Genomic DNA, 11,730 nt, shown 5'->3' with positions numbered 1-11,730 from the left:
AATTCCTTGGTAATCCAATCTGTCTAAGCTTGAACAATTGCCCAATTACTTGATTTAATTGCTCATGGGAAGAGATGAAGTATGGTCACTGATTATACCACATGCATTTCCAAATCAAAGTGTTGGTAGGATTATATGTCACTATATCCATCCAAACCTCAATCCAGTCCATCATGAGAAAGCGTTTCTAGCATGATCTCCTCATTCCTCTTCCAAGGTTCTGTGGAGATCCAATTATGAATAGCGACTTTTCCAAGACAACTACCCAATTGGATGAAGATCGAAAGCTTTCTAGTAAAATCAAGGGAAAAGAAAAAGAAGAAGAATGAAAACTACAATTGATCCATCAAATTACAACAGAGCTCCCTAACCCAATGAAAAGGGGTTTAGTTGTTCATAGCTCTGAAAATGGAAAGCAAAAATGAAGAGTGCATTGTAAAATAAACTAAATTGCAGAGAAAGTAAATATACAGAGTTTTTACAATTTTTTGATCCTCCATATCCCCATTCCCCTTTCTAGTTCAAAACTGCTCTTATATATACTACTCCTCTGATCCTCTATTAGCTCTGCAAGTCTTGGATCTGGGCCTTTGATCTTTACTTGAAGCAGTTACAGTCTTCAGTGGGCTTAGCTTTGTTTGCAGAAAGAAGTTAAGTCAGGCATGGTTCGCGTTTAGTCAAGGCATTAGTGGTGTTAACGTTAAGTATAAATCCTGGTTCGAAGACGTTAGTGACACTAACTTTGTCACTAACGTCCCAACCCATTTGAGCCACATTAACTCAAACGTTAGTGGCACTAATGTGACCACTAACGTAGCCTTTCATAACCTTCGATAGCATTATAGGTGCTAACTTTGCCAATAACGCTACAATCTTGTTAAGGTTTCAGAGATGTTTATCTTCCGGATTAACTTTTCTTATTAACTATTTTAATCATGTAATATTCAATTCATGGCAAACTATATATGACTAAACCCTAATATCTTAGTAATTTAGCCTCCTTTAACCTATCTAAACCCTAATATCTTAGTAATTTAGCCTCATTTAACCTAGTTAACTGCCAATTCCTTGGTCACTTAACTTCAATTAAAGGGTTAAGTTCAATTCTAGTTTATGTGCCACAGAAACCCTAATTACCCAAATATAAGAGAATTATATGTCATATATCCCGTTAAGTCTAGATAATTAGTGATTTAGGAGAAATTGTTTTCAAGCTGCTGTTCAAGTAAATTACTTTTCCAAGGTTCACAAGAACTCAATTAGAATAAGGGTTATTCTTCCGATCTACCCAAATCCTTAAGATGAAGAACGAAAACAAATTCTTGAATTTGAAATCAAAACATTAATTAAAATAGAAGAGTAATAATATTATCCATAGAATAAATAGAGCTCCTAACCATAATAGTGGAGGTTTAGTTGCTCATGGCTTAGAGAGAAAACTAGGATTCAGAAAAATTGTAAAGTGCGGAATGAGGTGCGTAAAAGAGAAGAGAGCCCAAAGAGCTGAATCTTTTCCCTTTTATATCTAATCCTAATAAATGTAAAATATATTTTCTAAAACTAAATAATATATTTTCTTATTTGTAACTAAAATAATGTTTTAATCAAAATAAAAATACAATCTTCGATTCCTCCTATCAGGCGTAGGGACCATTGAAATCTTGAGGATTGGTGCCTAACTTGGGCTGAGCCAAGTTAGCGCCACTGTGGCCAAGTGGACTTGTGAATTTTTCTTTCATATGGCTCCTAACTTGGGAAATTCCAGGTTAAGTGCCACCTTGGCTGCACGAATATGAAGGATTTTGTGATCATGGTGCCTAACATGGGAAATTCCAAGTTAAGCGCCACCTTGGCCGTACTTCCACGGAAATAAGTGTATACTATTATATATCGTTAAAAAGCTCCGAAAATTGGCTTTTCAATACGACTGAAACCGCATCAATTGAACCTCTATGGCTCAAGTTATTCTTGTTGGAGTGCAAGGAGGTCAGGGTTGACAGCATCATTCACTTTCTTCCTTTTCTTTTACACAAACCTTGTCAAATCCATCCGAATGCTACCTGAAATAAACCAAATTGCACACGACTCAAAATAGCATTTATAATGGCTCAAAGGTACTTAAATCTTCATTAAACATACAAATTCAAATGCAAATTCACTAGGAAAAGATAGAAAAGATGGTCACGCATTAGTAACCTCTTATGAAAAATTTAAATGAAATGTTTTAATATGAAAGAAAGACTAAATTATGCTCTTATTCCCTCTTTTTTTCTGATGTCTATTCCCACTAGAGTCCCCTTCCCTTTTTGTTTTTTGCTTTCTCCCCTATTTATTGAATAAGAAAAGAAAAAAATACATTATTGCACACCAGTACTCTCCAAGTCGTTTGCATCTAGTGGGTGAAAAATTTGTTAATGTTCTCTCTATTCTTTTTTTCTGGCCAATTTAGTTTGTCTGGCCTTTTTGCTGTTCATTGAATCTCCATCATAATAATGTTAATAGGTTTGATTTGCATATTGTTGAGTGGGATATGTCGAAAACCACATTTGGGTTTCAATCATTTTTGTTGAAGTCTAGCAGTGAGTCTTGAGCCTTTGCTTTTTGGTCTTGAAGGTCGTGTTTGGTATGAGATACTAAGACTGAGACTGGGGGATTGAGATTGAGTATTGTGTTTGGTGGCCAGAGATTAAAACTAAATTTTAATTTTGGAACATAAAATTTCAGTCCCTTCAGTACTTTCAAAAAATACAGACACAGAGACTAAAACATTAATATCATTTATTTCCAAAATTACCTTGATCTAATTTTTCAAATCCCAAATCTAATCCCACATTCCCTCTTCTGCCCACACCTTGACTCCTTCTCCTCCAACTTTATCTCCATCTCCATTGCCACCACCAACTTGGCCTCCACCTCCGACTGCATCTCTCTCTCTCAGTGACAACCTCTACATTTAGTGATTTAAGTGGCTTCAACTGCTTCAACTAAGTGACTCTTCACACACAATATCGATTTCAATGGCCAGAATCGCTGGTGGTTCTTGTTCGTGTTGCATCCCTCGAACAGGCACGAAAACTAGCTGCGCACAATGGAAGAGGACGAATTCTTTGACTTTGCGAGTGCATTCAGTGTTTTGAATTGGTTTCTGTGAATGGACATATGCATACGGAGGTAGAGGTGCTCTGTGAGAGTCTCTACAATATTGAGCTCCACGATCTCGCCGAGGACGACTCTGCCTCCTCCGACCGTATCCTTCTCCTGCCCAACCTCGTCTTTATAAGTAGTAGTCAGAGTTTGCTACGAGTTCGAAGTTAGATCAAAGTTATTAGACTCAAAAAATGTGCTTTGTCTATGAGAGAGATTATGAGAGTCGAAAGTGAAAAGGGATGGATGGATAGGGATCTGGTGAGAGGAGAGAGAGGGTGGGAGAGAATTAATGAGTGAGTGAGAGTACAAAGTTCAGAGAAGGGAAGGGGAGAGTAATAAGGAGGTAGAAGGAAAAAAAAGGGGTATTTAAGTAACTTTTTTGTTTCACTCTCTATATTTATATTAAATCAAACAAGATACAAAAACATAACTCAGTCATATACAATTTACACTAAAACATAATATAAAGACTTAATTTAGTCTCTGACTTTTAGTTCTATCTCTCGATCTCTGTCTTTTAGTCTTTGTCTCTCAAATTGTATTTCTTCCAAATGCAACTAAAGAGTACTGGGCTATTGATTAGCAAAATTCTTTTTCTTTCTTTTTTTGTACTAATAAAATTGAAAGATTTTTTTCTTTGCACAAAGCATAATAAACACAAAATTATTAACTTGTATTAACATCGATGATCGATCTCAAATGCCTCCTTACCCGTATATTGAGGATCTTGAGTAAACTATTTTTTCTCTTATAAACTATTATAAATACATGAAAATTACAACTTTTTTAAGTTTTTAATAATTTTTTCATCAAATACTTTAATTAGTATTCTTACACTTATTAACAAGACTTATTTCTATAACTCAAAAAGTTATCCAATAATTTTAAAGGTTTAATAAACGAATACTCAAAACATTTATTCAGATTAATTTTGTTAGAAAATTTTAAATTTTTAATTAATTACACAATAAATATTTTAAAAAGTTTAAATGTTTAAACAATTAAACTTATTAGGGTTTACAAGTTTTCACAAATTTTTGGCTTGCAAAAACCTTAATTTTAATTGAGTATAATATATATATCTGGTGACGTATTTTTTTTTTATTATTTGTTATCTTTTGATCACTGTGCCATACTTATAAACAATATTAGAGAAACGGCCCACTACAAGAAAGTCGCAAAATACTGGCGGTTTTTTTATGATTAGCGGCGGTTTTAAACACTGGCGGCTTTATGGACGGTCACGGTTATGGGTGCGGGAATTAAATTTGGCAGCGATTTTCAGCAACCGCTGGTATAACCGCCGCTAAATCAATATTTCGCGACAATCGTTCAAAAAACTGTCGCCAAATGCGAGTGACACGATTTTCAGCATATTTACCGGCGGTTCTAAAACCGCCGCTATTTACTTTAATGTTTTACTACCCATAAGCTATATTTCGAATATCAATCCTTGGTAATTCGAATCAAATAACTCCAATTTACTAATAACCTTGCTAATTCGACTGAAACTGATTCTATTTAGTACCATAATGTATACTTTGAATTAAATCAATTCGATTTACATAGATATATACATGAGAACATCTACGTTAACATTTTTATTTTAGGACTTGAGTAATATTAGTGACTTTTTGGTTTATTTAGGTATTTTATCCTATATTTTAATTTATAAAATTAATAAAATATAACTTGAGTTTGAAACTTGCAACAAAATAATCAATAGGCTGAATTTAAAAAAAATAAAAATAAATGAAAAAGGAGAATATTAAACTCATGGTATCGAATTTGAAATAAGAAAGTTTTATCAAATGAGCTACTTGTCATCTATAAAGATATACTACAAATAATTTTATAAAATATCATGCCCCTCAAAAGATCCGCCCCTTAGCAATAACCGTATTAATAATATAGCGTATTTGTGGAAGAATGGAAAGGAAAACGGTGTGGCGACTAAATATAATTTTTATCATAATCGAAGTCAATCTGCTATAAAAAAATTAAGGGTAAAATATATTTTTTGTTCTTGAAGTTTGATAAAAGTTTTAAAAATATTCCTAAATTTTATTTTGTTTCAATTTTGTTCCAAAAGTTTTTTATTTGTATCAAATATACCCCTGACGGCTAATTTTTTAAAAAATTTAAAATCAATTCAACAAAAAATTTTATAAGAACAACCCTCAATACATGCAAATCAAACATAATTTTCATACATTATTGTTAGATTGGTCTTAAATTTGTTTGAAAATTTAGCCGTCGAGGATATATTTGATGCAAATCTAAAACTTTTGGAACAAAATTAAAACAAAATAAAACTTAGAGATATTTTTGAAACTTTTACTAAACTTTAGAGACAAAAAATATACTTTATCCAAAAAATAATCATACTCGTGAGTCCTCAATTCCCATCCCATTCGCAACTGCATCAAAGAGTGAAGGACTTTTAACTGATTAAATTCTTATAATATCGTGAGATCCATTATTTTTACTATTTTAACTCTTTAAATTTAAAATTTATTATACTAATCTTTAAAATTTAGTTTTAAAAATTATGGTAGTCTTTGGACTTTTTTGGTATTGAATCAACACATAAAATACTAAGTTAATTCTGATTTGTCATGTTAAAAATAGAATTAAGTGACATTATTTTGTGTTGGTGCTTAAACAAAGCAAAATCAAAGTCCTTTTGGAGAATAAAAAAAGATAAATGATTAGCACAACACATAGACTATTATTCATCTTTTTGTTTTTGTCTTATTTAAACGCCAAAATGAAACGACACTTTTTAGCTTTGGTAAGTTAAATCCAGCTTAGCACTTTGTTCCCGACTCATTGCGAAAAAGAATTCAAAGACTAATATGATACACACAGATGGATCTCGATGATCAATATAATAAATTTTAAAGTTAAAAAACTAAAATAATAAAAATTATGAATTTAAAGGACTACTTTTAAAATTTAATCTCAATATCTCATTTTAAAAAGAAATCAACATGGTGCGGACAAAGTTAGGCCCTCATCATCATGTCCCTTTTTCTTAAAAACTAAAATAAAAAAGTATATTTTTTATCATTAAAATGTTAAAAATTTTAAAAAATATCCCCTAAATTTGACTTTGTTTCAATTTTATTTTAAAAGTTTTCGATTTATATCAAATATACAATCCAACAATAATGCATGACAACTATATCTAACTTATTTGTATTGAAGGTTGTTCTTGTAATATTTTTGCTAAATTTGTTCTAAGTTTTTGAAAAATTAGCCATCATGGATATATTTGATACAAATTAAAAATTTTTGGGATCAAATTGAAACAAAGTAAAACTTAAAAATATTTTTAAAACTTTTTACAAACTTCAAGGACAAAAAATATATTTTATACTAAAATAAAATAGTCCAATTTCATTATCTATGCATTATACAATTTTATTTCCTAAAAAAAAATCCAAACTTCATTATCTATGTATGTAGTGGAGAAATGAAAATAAAGTATGACCCATAGCCACTACTAACAGTGAGTGAAGATGAAGCAGATCTAATTTGAAAGCCCAGATCTTAAACTAAAGGTTGTTGAACCGTTTGCGAAGGGCAATGGGCAGAGTGGAGAAGCACCACAGAGGGTAAGAGGAAGCGCTACCCCCCGGAGGAGGAGAAAGTTGAGTCAGTGCCAGTTGTGCCGATGGTTAATGAAAGTTTCATTATTGATGGAGAGCTTCCAGACAAAGAGAGAAGACACTGAGGACAGATTGGGGGAAGTGAACTTTGTTTGAAAGGGTATTTCTGGAATATAAAAACTTATAAGATTACCACCTCAATGTTAAGTAATGCACATTACCTGCAAAATTTAAATTACCATTAATATATATTAAGTTATTAACTAAACAAGGCAGTCTTTAAAAAGAGTCAGGTAATTTAAATCAAAATTACTAGTAATCCAGATGGATTTATCATTTGTTACTGCAAAGTGCCTCCGGTTAGAATTGCAAATCCTCAGACCGCAGAAAATTTTAAGGAATGCAAAAGCAAAATCAAGCACAGACAGAAAAGGTAATCATTTTTTTCCACGTGGGAAAGAAATTTTCCATATTTCTGTGTAAGGGACAAAAAAATACTAGCATTCCATAAAACATTCTTAATCTGCTAACATCTTCCAATACATTTTTCTTAGTTACATTAATCACTGCTTACTTCTTCCACTTGATGATTTATCCAACTGAGAAATGAAAAGGAGAACAAAAAAAAAAATAAGGGGAGAAAGAAAGAAACCAATAAATAATGGCACCAAAATGGCAAGGAGCAGATTCATAATCCTTCATCTACCCAATTCACAGTCCCAGTTAAACCAGTCAAGTTTGGCTAAACTGTGACCATATCCAGTGGTCCGTTCTGGGCAGCTGCCTCTGCCAATTTTTTCCAGTTCAATTCTCGCTGCTGCTCCACTTCATGGGCTTTAGCCTCTCTCTCTGCATGCTGCCTCTGGCACTCCTCAACCAATTCAGCGTCCATTTCAACAAACATCTTCCGAACATTCACCGTCAACCCATGAACTGCCTGGTTCCAATGACTCTTAATATTTTTCTCCAATGCTTCATATATTATGGGTAGCACTACAGTCCTGTTTTGAGCAATTAAGCTGACAATATGCTCATTATTCCAGAGGAAGAGGGCTCGTTCTGCAACCTGCAATGCAAGTGTGCCTAAGAGAAGAGATCTGTGCGATATTTAAATCTATTTTACCAACAGATCATACAATTTAATACATGATTCGGGAAAAAGGAAAGCAAGAGAAAATGCTCCAATCAAATCACTATACTGATTGTGACTCAAGAAATATAATATGCAAAGATAATCACATAATCAGTTCAGGATTTTTACGTTAAACACAAGAAACCAATGAAAAACGATCCATCTTGCAGTGACTATGACAATCTTGTTAAAGTATAAAACCGTTCATATATTACCTCCCTCCCTCTGGCCTTTCCCACCATGTTTAAAAAGTACAAGCATCACTTACCAGTTACCACCTAACAAGAAGACCTTTTTTTTGTCCAATAAGGTAAAAAGCACAGGAGCAACTAAACATCTCCTGCTTTCTGGTAACATTGATTATGTCCTCTCATATTACAGGATTATGCATTTAAAAGCATGTTCAATTTATTTATTATATTCATTAGTTGATATGATTGCACGCAAATTACAAAACATGAACATATTTTGTTCGGATTCCTTTTAAGAAAATAAAGGAAAGAACGAAAATTAAAAGAGATCAAGAAAACAAACCAAAGACACTCTCAAGAAGTGGTGTGCGCCAAACAAAAAAAAAAATATCTTGGTACTAGATGAAAGGTTTGGTGGTTACAATGGAGTATATGCTAAATTTATTAAATCAGGACATGCATTGCACGACCTAATAAATCGACAGCGCAAGGACTGTAACACTCGAAACAATAACCAGCAGAAATTCAACTCCAATAAATCGCCTTTGCTTTTTTGATTTCTAAAGTATCATCTCATGGACCTCAACAACACAATAATAACAGTAAGAACAATGACAATAACAGTATAATAAAAAAGCGAAGCAAAGCTGTAACCCAGATTTCAAAAACAGTGCATAAGTCAAACCAGAAACTACACTATAACAATTACTGAACTGATAATTTATATTATAGTCAAAAGCATCACCCATTAAACATTAGGCTACAGTTGGTAAGTGTTTCAGGATAGAAAATGAAAAGATACTTAGACAATGGAGACCAGACTAGACAAAAAAGTTGTGTCTCTGTCCGCGTCCTTATAGGAAATCGGGTAAATTTTGTCCTAAGATGTAGCCATTTTTCTTGTATTGTTATCTATCTGCTCCAAACAAATTTGTGTTCAAAATCTCATCGTACTTGGTCTTAAGATAATCATCAAATAGAGCCTTAAATCAATACACACTTACATATTCATAAAGTTTAATCCTAGCAAGAAGTCATAAGTTAAATTCCAATTCTGTTTAAGATAGCCAGTTTAAGGTTCTGTTGTAAACCAAGAACAAAATTAATATAAATCCACGGACATGCAAAAACATGTTCCTCTGAACCTTTTTTTTTATTAGGAAAAAAAAGAACTATATTGGGATGAAAATAGAAAGTTAAAAGAAGATTGTAAGAAAATGGATCCTCTATAGTCTTTTAAAAAACAAAACTAGCCGTAGAACAAACCATGAATGAAGCATAATTTTTCAATCTCTCAACATATCTAAGAGGGAAATTCTTCTAAAAAGACTATGTTCGTTACACCAAACACCCAATCCTATCCTTACATAACTTGCTTGTTTGAAAATCAATTATTGCATGTGCATGCATGAATTACTAGTTTTACATTTGTTGTTTAGGGTTGAAACCAAATAAGTCAGAGAAAACAAAGGGCATCTTGCCATATTGACAGATATTGTCCAATATAATTTTTATTGCCTTTCCATATCAAACAACTAATCATTTACACAATTAAAATTCAAGAACTATTCATAACAGGAAAGAAATGGAATTTATATAATCACAACATAGCTTAAGACTAATGGGATAGGACTTCAATTAAACTGTACTGATTCTGCATCTGAAACTTACACTAACCTTCTAATTACACCATACTTGTCTCCTGACCTATCTTCACATAGAAAGTAGCAGTTCAACAAAAAGCACTCCCTATTCCCTATTTACTATAATGTTAAAGAAAGGAAAAATGGGAAAAGCAAAAAAAAATAAAAAAAAGCTTGAATTGTATCAATCTCAGTCAATAACATGACAAAAACAGTTCCACTTACCTGAAAGTGAGAACTATTGAGGCAGCGGGAAATCTGTCTAAAGAGGGGAACCATGCAGCGTTGGAACTCCGCAGCCTGTGTGGCCTCCAACACCTCCTCCAATTCCCCAAGGAAGAGAACCTCCTTCTGGCAATTCGTGACAGGCCAATACTTCAACAGGCCCCTAATAACCGTATCCGCGAGCTTGAAATCCTTCTCGACAAACTGCAAGATACAGTACGACAACTGCTGATGGTACATGCCAACAGACTTAGGCTTATGTAGGGGCAAAAGCGCCCTAACAAGGAACAACTTGTGTTCCTCCTTCATGGGCAGCGCAAACCCATTAATGATGCTGCCAAGAATCTCCAGAAGCTCCCCAATACCACTATGTCTCTCAGTCTCATATATAAAACGATAAAAAATGTTGTTAATCGCCTTCCTAATGAAGGGCCTGTGAACCATGAATTTCCCATATATACGATGCAATATTGTTTTCAAATACTCACGCTCTCTAGGGTCCTCGGAACCAAACAAATCAAGCAACTTAAGCACGAATGAATGATCAATGTACCGTTTCGCAACCTTGGTATCAGTATCAGAAGAAACCACGTACCGAAGGAGAAGTTCGTAGACGAGCTGCAAGTGCGGCCAGGCCGCGTCCATAGAGGGCTCCTCCTCCTCTGGGTCATTGTTCTCTGCCCCGGTGTTCTCGTGCGACGCCGGTGGAAGGCACCGGAAAATGTTAACCGATATCATCTTTATCATCTCCTCCTGGCAATTCTCCGTGATCTTTCCAGAACCCGATTGGATAAAATCTACGAGCTCCATCAGCGTTTGCCGCTTGATCTCCTTCTCCCGAACGTTCTTCAACGTGTCGGAGAAGTCCAACAAGAAGCAGCAATTCTGGAGCTTCCGGAGGAACAAGGTCTGCCGCTCCGAGACCGGCACATCGCGGAACGGGGGCAACGGTTCAATAGTGCCGGAAGGCGGAGGCATCGTCGGAGCCGCGGCAGCGCCGGCCGGAGGGGCAGCTCCGCCGCGAGAAGCATGGTTGACGACGACGCCGGCGGCGTTAGGCAACGGATTGCCGTCGGGAGCACCGAAGTCATCTGATTTGGAGGGCTTTTTCGGCCCTCTCTTCATGATTCTATTGAACATTTTGTGATGAAAAAATTGAAACCCTAACCCTAAGGTGTTTTTCTGAGAAGCGAATTCAGGAGGAGGTGGTGGTGGTGGTAGCGATGGTGATTGGATTGAGAGAGAGTGAAGTGAGTGGAGGCATGGAAACAGGGTTGTAGGATCTTCCTAATCCATGAACAATTCTTATTGTGCTCCCAATATTTTCGCATCACAACCCAAACGGCGACGGATCTGACAAAACGGTGGGAAATGCAAGTGATGGAAAGTGGTCGAGTAGGGGCGGGAATAAGAGTGGTGAAAGGATCACCGGAATACCGGCGATTGATCGGTCGGAGATGTGTTCCGGCGACGAATCACAGAAGGAGCGTGTAAGAGAGAGAAAAAGAGTGTGCCTATGTGTGTGTATATGCGCGCGTGCGTGTGACCAAGGTTTGGACTTTGGAGAATAATTAAGGAAAGATAAGAGAGATTCCAAAGGACGTGATTAAAGTGATTTGATTATAGACATTAGACAGATTAATTAGATTATAACAAATGATCAGGCATGGTTTTGAAAATTGGCCGGTCGGACCGGTTTGACTATGAACCGGCAATTTTAATGATTCGGTTTTTTATATAAAATCGACAATTCAAAAACTGAGTACAAATTGTTAACC

General features: G+C 34.9%; 1 protein-coding gene across 2 annotated transcripts; it reads right to left on the bottom strand.

Moving 5' to 3' along the window:
• Positions 1-6,502: 6,502 nt before the first annotated feature.
• Positions 6,503-11,576, bottom strand: LOC112696578 (serine/threonine protein phosphatase 2A 57 kDa regulatory subunit B' beta isoform). Of its 2 annotated transcripts, XR_011862295.1 has the most exons (3): positions 9,953-11,570; positions 7,414-7,827; positions 6,503-6,982 (listed from the first exon to the last, which is right to left on the bottom strand). XR_011862295.1 is itself a non-coding variant. In XM_025749400.3 (2 exons), the coding sequence occupies exons 1-2, from the start codon at positions 11,090-11,092 to the stop codon at positions 7,504-7,506; spliced, it is 1,464 nt and encodes a 487-aa protein (XP_025605185.1). In that variant the 5' UTR covers positions 11,093-11,576; the 3' UTR covers positions 7,185-7,503. The 2 variants fall into 2 exon arrangements, 1 of the variants encoding a protein (XP_025605185.1); XM_025749400.3 differs by lacking the exon at positions 6,503-6,982 and having other exon boundaries at positions 7,185-7,827; positions 9,953-11,576.
• Between the last annotated feature and the right edge of the window lie 154 nt (positions 11,577-11,730).

The sequence above is a fragment of the Arachis hypogaea genome, chromosome 6 (genome assembly GCF_003086295.3).
Source record: "Arachis hypogaea cultivar Tifrunner chromosome 6, arahy.Tifrunner.gnm2.J5K5, whole genome shotgun sequence".
Lineage (NCBI taxonomy): Eukaryota > Viridiplantae > Streptophyta > Magnoliopsida > Fabales > Fabaceae > Arachis > Arachis hypogaea.
The sequence above is the reverse complement of the archived record's forward strand: the minus strand, read 5'-3'. Positions and strand labels throughout refer to the sequence as shown.